Source organism: Trypanosoma cruzi, genomic scaffold (genome assembly GCF_000209065.1).
Source record: "Trypanosoma cruzi strain CL Brener 1047053516801 genomic scaffold, whole genome shotgun sequence".
NCBI classification, from domain to species: Eukaryota; Euglenozoa; class Kinetoplastea; order Trypanosomatida; family Trypanosomatidae; genus Trypanosoma; species Trypanosoma cruzi.
Window position 1 is genome coordinate 46,250 of NW_001849551.1, and position 13,613 is coordinate 59,862.

A 13,613-nucleotide genomic window follows, 5' to 3' on the forward strand; every position below is an offset into this window, starting at 1 on the left:
AGCCACACCCTGCCGCCGTGTTTTTCTTTAAAGTAATGTTTTTGCTTTGCGTGTGCATTTCTCGCGCCGGCAGTCCCTTCGGTGTCGGCCTCGTGAGCATTTCTCTCCCTTCCGATGATTTTTTCTTTTGCTGCGCTCACTCTCCCGATGGAGTGACGCGACTCCCGTCGTGTCTGCGTGCTTCTCTCAGTCCCCACGCACACGAGTGACTGTGCGCTGCGGGCCGCACTCGCACGCCGATGAGAGGGCTGAGGGGAGCAGCAACACGCAGATGACCCATGAAATATAAACGATGTGCGGACACGCAGAGGGTCAGACGGTTGAAAGACATTTAAATATCTTTTAATTTTCTTTTGCGGGCAAAATAAATGCGGACAGTTTGGTGTGGCCACACGGCAGCCAGGCGATTGTTTAAATTTGTGTGGGACAGTAATGGACGACTTCTCTTTTTTATTTATAATTATTTTGTGTGATGGGGTTTATTTAAGACGAAGGGGAAAGCTTTTTTTTTTGTTTTTTGGTTTTTAAACAAATCTTGTGTGAATTGCCGCTGCATGGGCTGCAGTGCAGCCATGAGTTTGAGCGGCCTTCTTCTTCTTGTTGTTTCCGCCATGCACCTCCGCTGTACATTTTTGTGCGTCTCTCCACATGCTCTGGTCGCTGTTTTTTTTTGTCTTGTTTTGTGTTTCTGCAGGCACACACAACCACACAACCACAAGATGCACATTGCAGTGGATTTGAATGCTCCTTTTGCAGTGCATGCTGGCAGTTGCGCTCTTGTGCTGCTGCTGCTCGTCCGTGTGTGTGACGGCTGCTGGGAGTGCTGGAGATGTATCTGGTGATGCGGATGCGGTGGTTGTGCCGGTGGATGTGTCGTGTGCTCCGAGTGACGGCAGCCTGAGCTATCGCGTGCGTGTGTGTGTGGGCTTGGAAGAAGTGTTCTGCTGCCGGTTCTGAGGCTCAGCATGAGAATTACACTTTCAGTGGCTTTGGTGTGCGCATGCATGGCAGGAATGGTGAGCTGGGTGCTGTGTGCCATGTGGCCCATGCGGTGCACACATGTAGCAACTGTGCTGCCAGCTGTGCAGCGGAAATAGGAAGGGGCCACCGTTGCCTTCACGATGAATGTGACGGCGCATAAATACGCCGGCCCTTGTGAATTGTGGTGGCGTTAATTTTCCCCCGATGGAACCATCCATCCGCCTGCACGGAGCAGCGATGCTGACCGGACGGGCATCCGTCAGTTGCCGCCACCCCGTGAAGGGAGGGATGACACAAAATCTGGTGGGACAACTGCGCCGCAAGTGAATGCTGAGCCGTCACGTCAACACGAGGATTGGCGACGGTCTGCGGCGGCTGACGGAGCCAACACCGTCGATCCGAGTCCCGCATCCAACACGGCGACCAACACGTCCGAGACGAGGCCTGAGTTTGCCAGCAATCAGAACGAAGTGATGGTCCCGAATGCATCCAAGAAGAGGCCTTCCTTTGCCAACGGCCCGAGAATATTAGTGGCGTCGAATGCATCCGGGATCGTGTCTGTCACTTATGGCGGCAGGGAACACGTTGCTGCGGATAACACGGACGAGGTGAGTGAGCGCAGCGCCACTGGACACAAATCTCTCGTTCTAGAAAGTGGCGTTGCAGGCAGTGGATTTGTTGCTGAGGGTGATGCGGGCGGATTGACTCAACGCAATGCCTCTGGACAAGAGAGCCTCAATTGCGAGAATTCACCGCGCAGTATTCCGGGAGCGGTGTGAGTCTACACGACTGCTTTGCCCTGCGAAATGACGCGAAATTGACACTGCGAGAGTTAACTGTTGGCAGCACTGTGCGTGTGTGCGTGTATTGGGTGTTGCTGCTTCTTCTGGGATTGTGTGGAGTTGTGGCGGTCTTGTGAGCCGAAGAGTGTGGCATTGCGACTCCTCACGAAGAACATGTGCCGCGTTCCCTGCGTGCTTTCTTTTATTATTTACATTTTACTGTTGGTTTTGTTGCCTTCCTGGAATGATAAGCATCCTTGCTGTTCCTTTATTTAATGGTCGGTTGCTGCACACTGTCATGAATGACGTGCTCCTCCCTCTTGTTTTTTTTGTTGTTGCCCACACGCGGTGCCGGCCTCATTGCTGTGCGTCCCACGGACTGCACGAAAGGAGGATTGGAGGGACAGGCCGGATGCCGCAATGAAATGTTGGGGATGTTGTGTGGGCTGGTGGAACAGTACGATCTTTGTTCGATTTATTCAATCCAGGCATTACTTATACACAAACACATGCTCTTATTGTGCCGCTTGACACATGAAATAAATGCCCTGCCGAATGAATTTATTTATTTTTTCCGAGAGTCCTGCCGGACACTCAATTCTGTTTTTCCTTGCCTAACTTCTGGTTTGCAGTGCGGTGTGCAAGTTCTTCAATCGCGCCGATTTCCTCTGCCTCGACGTGAGTGACTCTCATTGCTGGATGGGACGGTGCGTGGTTGTGTGACTTGTCTCTCTCTTTTGGTTTCACTCTGCGTTGACGTGTTGTTAGTTTGTGCTGAAGGCTACACGCAAGTGACAGGAGTGATGGCGATGATGGCTGGCCGTGTGCTGCTGGTGTGTGCCCTCTGCGTGCTGTGGTGCGTTGCCGGCGGTGTTTATGCGAGGGACGTTGACACCAACGCACTGGGTGGCTGCATGGCGTCGGGAGTGTTGGGTGAGAATGGATCCCACATGCCTGACGGATGTAATGAAACTGCGATTACGGTGCCTTTGCGGTCAGTACTGCCCATTACTGCCGTTGAAGCCTCGGATGGAGGAGGTTCTGTTGAAAAACAGAACGATTCGCATTCAAGTGGGACTTCCGACGCTGGTTCTTCTCCTGGTAATGGCGCTGCCGGGGCTTCTGCTGGTTCTCCTGCTGCTTCTGGTGATCGTGGTGCTACTGGTGGAGGTTCTGATGCTGGTGGAGGCAGTTCTGGTTCTGAAGGCGGTGGAGACAGTTCTGGTTCTGGAGGCGGTGGAGGCAGAGGAATTTCTGCTGGAGATCAAGACGCCGGTGGCATTTCTTCCGGTCCTTCTCATCCTGCTTCTCGTGTTGGTTCTGGTCTTGCTTCTCCTCCTACTCCTGGTGCTCCTTCCGTTCCTTCTGGTGGCGGTGGAACTCCTACTGGAGGTCATGGCACCGGCAGCGTTTCTTCTGTTCCTTCTGCTGCTCCTCCTGCTCCTGCTGCTCCTCCTGCTCCTTTTTCTGCTGCTGGTCCTGCTGCTCCTGGTGTTGATTCTTCAACTGGCAGCAGTGGTGGTACAGCGGGGTCCCCAGGCAGTATTTCATCTAACACAACAGGGGACTCTCCAACAGGAGATCAGTCGTCTGCTGCAGCAGCGGCTAACGACTCCTCGCCAGCCGAAGTACCGGCACGGACGACATCCGGCACTGGACACACACGGGAAGAAGAAGAAGAAGAAGAAGAGGAAGAAGAAGAAAATGAAAAGCAGCAGCAAAGTGATGAAGCACAAGTCCAACAACATCAACAGCATGAACACCCCGCGGAAAGTGGCGAAGAATCCGCGAAAGACAAAACTGCTCTTCGTACAAATGCCACCGCAAATACAGGCGACAGTGACGGCAGCACCGCGGTCTCCCACACCACCTCCCCTCTTTTGCTTCTTGTTGTTGTTGCGTGTGCGGCTGCTGCTGCGGTGGTGGCCGCGTGAGAGTGAGTGTGAGAGAGCCGTGCACCGCCCGCACACACACTCGTCCTTCTCTCTCTGTGTGTGTGTCCCCTTGCATGGACTCTCGCCCTCACCTCACCCCACGAGGCACACACAATAATGTGCCCATTGTATATATGCATGCACACCCATGCAGGCCCGTTGGTGCTCTCTTTTGCACGACACGCACCGCTGCCGTCCTGCCTGGCCGCATGGGCGGAGCACCGTAACTGTTTCTGTTTTGTTTTTATTGCATTGAGTGGGCGACCTCTCTCTCTCTCCCTGTGTGTGTGTTTTGCTTTACGGGAGCAATGAGAGTGTGTGTGCGCTGGTCGTCCCACGCTTCGGCTTCTTGTTTTTGTTTTTGTATTGTTTTATTTGTGGTGTGGTTGAGTGCATCCATTCCGCTTTTTTGATCGGCGGCTTGCTTTGACTGTGGACGCCTGAATTTTTCTTATTGTTTCCATACTGTTTTCATCCTGTTAAGGAAGTGTTAGCTACTCGTATCCTTCTAAAGCCGCCACGCTCTTTCTTCTACATACGTCATGCATCAGTTGGTCCATGGCACCCCACAGTTGACTGCAGCGCTGCTGGTGCTGCTTGCGATGATGCCTGCGGTGTGATTGCTAGCGGATGCCTCGTTGTCACTCTGACGTATACTTGCGTCATTGGTTGTGTGGGGCGTCCGACGGCGCATGGGCGTCTCTGGTGATAGTGAGGCACGTGCCTCCCAAAGCGTCGGATGCGTCGCAGGTGTACAGCGCCGTTCGTAATATCCGGTGGGTGTCTGTCCCCGTGAAGGCGTCCACAACGGTCCCGGATGACAGCAGGAGGCACTGCGGCTTCACTTGGTGTTGCACAGCGACTTTATTTGACGGGGCGTTTGATTTGCGTCTCTTGGGGCTTTTGTGGGAGAAGGTGGGAGGTTGAGGGCATTAGGACTGAATTCATTTGAGTGGCTGCGTTCCGTTGACTTGCGGCCAGTCGTGGCACTCTTTTGGGGTTTGGCGGCTCGTCTCTTTTGTTTACTTCCCACTACAACACGTGGACAACACTGATCCGAAGAACATTTGTTTGACCGCGTGTGAGCTGCTGCCGTGCGTGGTGCATGGACCATGTGATTGCGTGAGGAGGTGCATGGAGTGACGAATACTTCTGTTTGGCGTGTCGCGGTGTGTCGGAATGACGTTCGGATGACATGTGAAGGGTGTCGCTTGTAATTTTTGTGTCTTCTCTGGTGGAGCCGACATGTGTGCGGGGATTGTGGCATTGCTGGCCGACAGCTCCACGTCACTTTTCGGCATTCCTGGATGTGCTGAGGAATGACGGCTGGCGACCAGCGTGTTGGTGCTGCTGGTGGGAATAAGTGCATCGGGAATGGGCCATTTTCTATTTCCGTGCTGGAGCCGATGAGCTGGCACGAGGGCACCGGCTGCAGGCTGCCTGCCAGCACGTGTGGGCAGCGGGTCCATGCACACACCGACGCTCATCGCAAGAGCGTGTGCGATCACAGTGGCATTTGTGGCGTGCATTTGTGGACGTCAGCCCATCGAAGAATGTGTGAAGCAAACGGCTGACTGCACACGAGGGAAATGAGTGCGTGCACTGTGCCGTGTTTCAGCGTCGATGGCAGAGCGACAGGAAGCCCGTGCTGGCAACCGAGATGTTTGCGTCGCGAGGGATGTCAGTGTTGATTTTGTGTCATCGAGGGTGAAATGAATTTGCTGCTGCCCGTGTGTGTGGCCACTCCGGCGGAGGGCGAACACAAAAGGGAGGGATGCAGGCGCTGCGTGTGTGTGCAGGTGCCATGCAACAACGTCACAACAAAAATGCTGCGACTCGGTGACCCTCGCATCGTTGTGGTCCTCACGAACAGCCGAGGCACGGCCCACATCGATGCACTTAGTGGACGGAGTGAGGCATCTTTTGAGGTGCTGCAGGGAGCAGGATGTGTTGGCGCAGCCACGACGTGCATGGAGCGTCACGATGGCACAGTCAGCTGTGGCTGGTGGATTATTTTCTTCTCGAAGGCAACGGAGAGAGAGAGAGAGAGAGCTGCTCCTGCTGTTGGCGTCGTTGCTGCCTTCTGTGGCCTCCCATGCCGATTATTGTCTGTCCGCTGATCATGGGTGGCATGCCTCCACTGGTGACGTCGTCTGCAGGCATTTCACAGCACCAGTGAAACACACATCACGTCGCATGCGTTGGCTGTGGATGTGGTGTCGTGAATGCAGCCGGCATTATTTTGCCCGACTCCTTTTCACTGCCTTGCGACAAATAGATGCGTCGCCGCCCGAGTCATTCACTGCAGCTCCGTGTGTTGTACTGCCAGCACAAGACTCTCGTGTTGTGTGACGCCTGGCTGACAGTCCGACACCACTGCGTTGGGACATGCAAGGATGTGGACTGCCGCTCACGGTGTTGGACGCCGCTGTTTGGATGCGGCGGCCACACGAGCGGATGTATTGTGGCACAATCAAATGCGTGAAATACGCGGAATCACAGCGGCTGCAGTAATATCAGCGGTGTGGCACCACGGAATATGTGAGAGGGTGATGCACGATGAATCACGGTGGGCGGCATGCGAGGGAGGTGCACCGCGACGGAGCGTCGCCCCGCCCTCAGCCTGCAGGGGAATGTGCACCCACAAAATATATGGTCGAGGCACCACCAAACACACATGCCCTTCTGTGCACCAATAAATAGGAGCGAAGGTGCATTCTGGTGTGTGGGAGTCCACTCACATATTTTCATTTCCACCGCAATAAACGGTGAGGAATCAGGTGCCACAGTAACGAAAGGGATAAAACCATCTATTGCAACACTTTACCAGCGAGAAGCAGGAAGAACACAAACCGAATTGTTGGCCGCACTTCCCGTGGACCAACAATCCACGTGGTGTGCGGGGATCTCCTCCTTTCAATTGTTACTTTGCTTTTGTGTTGCTGTGTGCGCTGCATCTATTCCTTTTGTGTGTGTGCGCACCCTCCGTGAGGGGTGCCGACACGACGGACCGCTCTCGCCGTATGTGCATGCGGTGGAGCCTTGTGTGCCGCTCCTGTTTGCTTCTCCCTTTTCCATCTGTGCGTTGGTGTTGCGGCAGGGCTGTGTGTGTGTGCCTGCTGCCGTGGATTGGAGTGTGTGTCGTGCGTGGTGTGCGGCGTACGGTGCATGCCTGGCTGCTGACTTCTCCTCATGTGGTGTGCCCTCTGTGTGTGTCTGCCGCACCTCTTGTCTCCCTGTTGCTCTCCACGTCCCTCACTATGCAGATCAGCCCCACACCACTGAACGACCACACTCACGATGACGACGTGCCGTCTGCTGTGCGCCCTGTTGGTGCTTGCCCTGTGCTGCTGCCCGTCCGTGTGTGTGTGACAGAGGGTAGCGATAAACCAGCTCAATCCGTTCAGAATTCCGATCCACAACCGGGAATAAGTGGGATGGACGGTAGGCAGAAGGTAAAAACGAGGGCCCGGGTCCAGGGGTCGTTACACCAACGGATCAAGACAATAACAAAGTAGGAGAAAAAACGGTTCCGAAAGCCAATGAGAATGCCAACAGTCAAGATGCATCGGTTGCGTCTGTTCAGTCAGCGAAAACAAGTGCTGCGGATTTATCCGCAACGATTTCAAAAGTTGATTCCACAGTGCAAAAAACGACGACTACGACAAACGCACCAACTGCAAGTACGAATACTACAACAACCACCGCGCCAGAGGCACCAAGTAATACGGCGATGAATACAGAGGCGCCAACCACGACGACCACCACCGCACCGTCACGTCTTCGCGAAATTGACGGCAGCCTCAGCAGCTCTGCGTGGGTGTGTGCCCCGCTGCTGCTCGCCGCATCCGCGCTGGCGTACACCGCTGTGGGCTGAAGAGGTGCATGCGGGCTGTGCGTGCCACCACTCAACCGCGGTGACATGTGTGTGTTTACTGTGGTTCGATGTATAAAGTAAGAGCAATTATGATGATTGTGTTTTTGCTTCCTTTGCTTTCGCTGCCCTGCTGTGTGCTCCGTGCTGTGCGCCACATCCGTCACGTTGAACGCATCCCAAACATACGCATACGCACGACACGCACACAACTGTTTGCGTGGACACACTGTTGAGAATAGAGGCGTGCGCGCTGGAGCCATACTGTGCAGCTCTTTTTTGTGTGTTTTTACTGTTTTACTTTATTGCTGCCTGTTTAATTTTGTTTTTCCTTGGTTTCTGTGTTTTTCTTTACGTGCAGCGCATTGTGTCTTTTTTCACTTTCATTGGTTCAATATTTCTCATGAAATGCGTGCTGCTGCTGCTGCTGTTTTTTACTGTGCCGTGTCTTTTGTTGCTTTCACTCTGCGTTGACGGGGGTTAGTTTGTGCTGAAGGCTGCACGCAAGTGACAGGAGTGATGGCGATGATGATGACCGGCCGTGTGCTGCTGGTGTGTGCCCTCTGCGTGCTGTGGTGCGTTGCCGGCGGTGTTTATGCGAGGGACGTTGACACCAACGCACTGGGTGGCTGCATGGCGTCGGGAGTGTTGGGTGAGAATGGATCCCACATGCCTGACGGATGCAATAAAACGGCGATTACGGTGCCTTTGCGGTCAGTACTGCCCATTACTGCCGTCGAAGCCTCGGATGGAGGAGATTCTGCTAGTGGTACAAAGAAAGATTCGCATTCAAGTGAGGCTTCCGACGCTGGTGTTAATGGTTCTGGCTCTGCTGGTGTTCCTGATGGTGGACCTGGTCCTGATGGTGGTGCTGGCGGTGCTGGAGATTCTGATGCTGGTCCAGGGGCTCCTGTTGCTCCTCTTGGTGGTGCTTCTGGTGGCAGTGGAACTTCTACTGGCGATCATGGCACCGGCAGCGTTTCTTCTGGTTCATCTGAAGGTCCTTCCGCTCCTGCTGTTGCCACTGTTGTTGATACTTCGGCTGGCCGAAGTGATGGTGAAGCGGGATCCCCAGGCACTAATCCATCTAACACAACAGGGGACTCTTCAACAGGAAATCAAACGCCTGCTGCAGCGGCTAACGAAACCTCGCCACCCGAAGGAGCGGCAGGGACGACATCCGGCACTGGACACACACGACAGGAAAAAGAAGAAGAAGAAGAGGAAGAAAATGAAAAGCAGCAGCAAAGTGATGAAGCACAAGTCCAACAACATCAACAGCATGAACACCCCGCGGAAAATGGCGAAGAATCCGCGAAAGATAAAAACGTCCTTCGTACAAATGCCACCGCAAATACAGGCGACAGTGACAGCAGCAGCGCGGTCTCCCATAACACCTCCCCTCTTTTGCTTCTTCTTGTTGTTGCGTGTGCGGCTGCTGCTGCGGTGGTGGCCGCGTGAGAGTGAGGGAGAGAGAGCCGTGCACCGCCCGCACACACACTCGTCCTTCTCTCTCTGTGTGTGTGTCCCCTTGCATGGACTCTCGCCCTCACCTCACCCCACGAAGCACACACATAATGTGCCCATTGTATATATGCATGCACACCCATGCAGGCCCGTTGGTGCTCTCTTTTGCACGACACGCACCGCTGCCGTCCTGCCTGGCTGCATGGGCGGAGCATCGTAACTGTTTCTGTTTTTTTTTTCTAAATTTAATTTTTTTAATTTGCTTCTTCTATGAGCGTTTATATATTTTACTAAACCATTCTTTTTTTTTTGCTTTTGGGGCAGTCAATATGGACGTTTTTTCTTTTCTACTCTTCCCTCTTTAATTGTTTGTTGCTGCACTCTTCCTGCGAGGGCGCCGTGTGTTCCCGCCCAACTGCTCCACTCGCACACCCACCGACACGCTCATGACGACGGCCCTGTGCGCCTCGCCTGCTGCACGCATGAGGAGGGGCCGCGACGAACGGCGCGCTGAGGGAGCCGTGACGTGTGGGCGTGCGACGAGGGCCTGTGGGGCGGCGCACACATTTCTTTCCCTCTTGTTTTGTTTTGTTTGCGGCCAGGGCTGGCAGACACCCGCAGCGCCACACACACAGCCACACCCTGCCGCCGTGTTTTTCTTTAAAGTTATGTTTTTGCTTTGCGTGTGCATTTCTCGCGCCGGCAGTTCCTTCGGTGTCGGCCTCGTGAGCATTTCTTTTCCCCTCCGATGATTTTTTCTTTTGCTGCGCTCACTCTCCCGATGGAGTGACGCGACTCCCGTCATGTCTGCGTGCTTCTCTCAGTCCCCACGCACACGAGTGACTGTGCTCTGCGGGCCGCACTCACGCGCCGATGAGAGGGCTGAGGGGAGCAGCAACGCGCAGATGACCGCATGAAATATAAGCGATGTGCGGACACGCGGAGGGTCAGACGGTTGAAAGACATTTAAATATCTTTTGATTTTCTTTTGCGGGCAAAATATATGCGGACAGTTTGGTGTGGCCACACGGCAGCCGGCTGCTTTTTAAATTTGTGTGGAACAGTAATGGACGATTTCTTTTTTTTATTTATAATTATTTTGTGTGATGGGGTTTATACAAGACGAAGGGGAACGTTTTTTTTTTTTTTTTGGTTTTTAAATAAATCATGTTTGAATTTCCATTGCTTGGGCTGCGGTGCAGTCATGAGTTTGAGCGGTGTTGTTGTTGTTGTTTCCGCCATGCACCTCCGCTGTACACTTTTGTGCGTCTCTCCACATGCTCTGGTCGCTGTTTGTTTTGTTTTGTTTTGTGTTTCTGCAGGCACACACAACCACACAACCACAAGATGCACATTGCAGTGGATATGAATGCTCCTTTTGCGGTGCATGCTGGCAGTTGCGTGTGGCGGCTGTTGTCTTCTTCCGTGGCCATGAGGAGAAGGGAGGGAGAGGAGTGCGCAGCCCGAGTCTATTTTCCTGCGGGTGTGATGCACCGCGTGTGACTGCGTTGAGTTGGGCTCCGTGTCCCATTGATGGCGGGATGGCTGGAAATTTTGGTGCCGCGTGATGGATGGATGAGGGTTCTCTTGCTCCGTGTGCGTTGTGTGGTGGCCGCGGTGTTTTTGCCGTTTCCCTTTGGCTGTGGAGATGAGCTGGGGGAGATGGTGGTGGATGTGTTGTCCTCCTGCATGGTGGGCGGCTGCTGGCGTTGTGTGCCTTCCTTGCGTGGATGCCGTCTCGTGGTGTGTGAACTGTGCGGCTGGGCCTGCTGTCCACTCCGCATGTTGTCTGCTCTCTCTCGCTGTATCCGCTGTGCTCCGTCCCTCTCACTCTCTTTCCATTCTTTTTCTTCTGTACCACCGATCAGCTGACTGACTCCAGCGACTCCACTACGCGTGACGATGACTGCGATGGTGACGATGGTGACGGTGCGGCGCCGTGTTGGTCCTTGCGCTCTTGTGCTGCTGCTGCTCGTCCGTGTGCGTGACGGCTGCTGGGAGTGCTGGAGATGTATCTGGTGATGCGGATGCGGTGGTTGTGCCAGTGGATGTGTCGTGTGCTCCGAGTGACGGCAGCCTGAGCTATCGCGTGTGTGTGTGTGTGGGCGTGGAAGAAGTGTTCTGCTGCCATTGCTGAGGCTCAGCATGAGAATTACACTTTCAGTGGCTTTGATTTACGCATGCATGGCAGGAATGGTGAGCTGGGTGCTGTGTGCCATGTGGCCCATGCGGTGCACACATGTGGCAACTGTGCTGCCAGCTGTGCAGCGGAAGAGGAAGGGGCCACCGTTGCCTTCACGATGAATGTGACGGCGCACAAATACGCCGGCCCTTGTGAATTGTGGCGGCGTCAATTTCCCCCGATGGAACCATCCATCCGCCTGCACGGAGCAGCGATGCTGACCGGACGGGCATCCGTCAGTTGCCGCCGCCCCGTGAAGGGAAGGATGACACAAAATCTGGTGGGACAACTGCGCCGCAAGTCAATGCTGAGCCGTCACATCAGAACGAGGATTGGCGACGGTCTGCGGCGGCTGACGGACCCAACACCGTCGATCGGAGTCCCGCATCCAACACGGCGACCAACACGTCCGAGACGAGGCCTGAGTTTGCCAGCAATCCGAGCGAAGTGATGGTCCCGAAAGCATCCAAGAAGAGGTCTTCCTTTGCCAACGGCCCGAGAATATTAGTGGCGTCGAATGCATCCGGGATCGTGTCTGTCACTTATGGCGGCAGGGAACACGTTGCTGCGGATAACACGGACGAGGTGAGTGAGCGCAGCGCCACTGGACACAAAACTCTCCTTTCAGAAAATGGCGTTGCAGGCAGTGGATTTTTTGGTGAGGGTGATGCGGGCGGATTGACTCAACGCAATGCCTCTGGAAACGAAAAAACCCAATTACGAGAATTCACCGCGCAGTATTCCGGAAACGGTGTGGGTCTACACGACTGCTTTGCCCTGCTCAACGACGCGAAATTGAGACTGCGAGAGTTAACTGTTGGCAGCACTGTGCGTGTGTGCGTGTATTGGGTGTTGCTGCTTCTTCTGGGATTGTGTGGAGTTGTGGCGGTATTGTGAGCCGAAGAGTGTGGCATTGCGACTCCTCGCGGAGAACATGTGCCGCGTTCCCTGCGTGTTTTCTTTTATTATTTACATTTTACTGTTGGCTTTGTTGCCTTCCTGGAATGATAAGCATCCTTGCTGTTCCTTTATTTAATGGTCGGTTGCTGCACACTGTCATGGGTGACGTGCTTCTCCTCTTGTTTTGTTTCTGTTGCCCACACGCGGTGCCGGCCTCATTGCTGTGCGTCCCACGAACTGCACGAAAGGAGGATTGGAGGAACAGGCCGGATGCCTCAATGAAATGTGAGGAGAGTTGTGTGGGCTGGTGGAAGAGTACGATCCTTTTTTTTTCTTACTTTCCGTTTCTTGTGCGGGAAAAATGTATGCACCCGGTCGTTTTTATTGCGTTGCATGGCGCATGAAATAAAATTACGACCTAATCTATTTTCCTAATTGTTTCTTTTGAGGGTCATGCCGGACTCTCACTTTTTCCTTTTCTTTGGTAACTCACTGCAGCGTGCTTCCATTGTTACCGTATCCACTGTCACTGTGTGTCTACTTGTCCCGTTGACTGTACCTCTGCTGTCTGCTCTGTTGAAATGCCCCCACTTCTTCTTTTCTGCCAGTGGCACCGATGGTCCGCGACAGCGATTGTTTCTGTTCCCCGTTACGACGGTACGAGGGTGACTGGGCGGCGGCCTGCTGAGTGCACTCGGAGGGGAGCGGACTGTGTGCGCCGTGCCTCACTGTGAGTGTGGGACGCCAAACCGCCGGGGAAGAGAGAAGTAAAGGACTGCAGCGTGGATTTGGTGACGCCCCGTCCCTTTTTCCCTGCTTTTGTGTGTGTGCTGGGCGCATAGCTGTTACTTGCGGTGCGACGTGGATGGCGTTCTCTCTGCATATGCCTTATGCATGTGCTGTGCAGCGGGCTCCTCTTCCACATGACACCGCCCTTGTGTGCGGGACAGTGAAGGGAGTGGAGATGTGTGAGGGAGTGAGGGTGGCCGTTGTTTCCGTACATTTGGATCTTCAGACACGTGGCACTACTCGGTCGCCTCTCGCAGTTCCCGGGCTGTGGATTGAGAAGGTGTGAGGGTCTGCTCCAAGCAGAAGGACGACAAGATGCAGTGCATGACGGCCAACCTGACTGGTGTGTGGTTGCAGCGCATGGAGCACGTGCGCCAGTACGCGTTGGGCGTTGCGCTCATGATTTGGGAGGAGAGGCGGCACGACGTTGCGGCGCAGCGGGAACGCATGACGGACTGCCTGTGCTGTGAGGGGCGCGTGTTGGAGTGAGTGTGGCGTGCCTGTGAGGGACTGAGGAGAGAGGGAATAACAGTAGTGGTGACTGTGGGAGTGTGAGGAACGGTGCACGGGCGAGGAGCGCTCCTCTTTTGTTTTTTGATTGTTGTTGAGCCGCGCCCGCCCAAATGTTGTTGTTGTGGTGTGTGACTCTCATTGCTGGATGGGACGGTGCGTGGTTGCGTGACTTTTCTCTCCTTTTGCTTTTT

The 13,613-nt window shown here is 54.3% G+C and overlaps 4 protein-coding genes and 1 pseudogene across 4 annotated transcripts, besides 9 other annotated features; all 5 read left to right on the top strand.

The window, feature by feature from the left end:
- Nucleotides 1-13,613: part of a sequence feature (areas not merged during assembly with more than two copies in the genome that could not be assigned to a particular haplotype) that runs on past both edges of the window.
- Nucleotides 447-467: a sequence feature (AT_rich).
- Tc00.1047053510625.54 (mucin-associated surface protein (MASP), putative) lies at nucleotides 2,567-3,697 on the top strand (the record flags this gene model as incomplete). The annotated part of the gene is made up of 1 exon (XM_814447.1): nucleotides 2,567-3,697. One exon carries the CDS (start codon nucleotides 2,567-2,569, stop codon nucleotides 3,695-3,697), a length of 1,131 nt encoding a protein of 376 aa, XP_819540.1.
- Nucleotides 3,189-3,254: a microsatellite.
- Nucleotides 3,431-3,466: a microsatellite.
- On the top strand, nucleotides 5,410-5,817 carry Tc00.1047053510625.70 (uncharacterized protein; the record flags this gene model as incomplete). The annotated part of the gene is made up of 1 exon (XM_814438.1): nucleotides 5,410-5,817. The coding sequence occupies one exon, from the start codon at nucleotides 5,410-5,412 to the stop codon at nucleotides 5,815-5,817; it is 408 nt and encodes a 135-aa protein (XP_819531.1).
- Nucleotides 6,996-7,574, top strand: Tc00.1047053510625.79 (annotated as a pseudogene).
- Tc00.1047053510625.88 (mucin-associated surface protein (MASP), putative) lies at nucleotides 8,091-9,032 on the top strand (the record flags this gene model as incomplete). The annotated part of the gene is made up of 1 exon (XM_814448.1): nucleotides 8,091-9,032. One exon carries the CDS (start codon nucleotides 8,091-8,093, stop codon nucleotides 9,030-9,032), a length of 942 nt encoding a protein of 313 aa, XP_819541.1.
- Nucleotides 8,381-8,471: a microsatellite.
- Nucleotides 8,775-8,801: a microsatellite.
- Nucleotides 9,268-9,299: a sequence feature (AT_rich).
- Nucleotides 10,117-10,139: a sequence feature (AT_rich).
- Nucleotides 10,331-10,350: a microsatellite.
- On the top strand, nucleotides 11,219-11,671 carry Tc00.1047053510625.100 (uncharacterized protein; the record flags this gene model as incomplete). The annotated part of the gene is made up of 1 exon (XM_814439.1): nucleotides 11,219-11,671. The coding sequence occupies one exon, from the start codon at nucleotides 11,219-11,221 to the stop codon at nucleotides 11,669-11,671; it is 453 nt and encodes a 150-aa protein (XP_819532.1).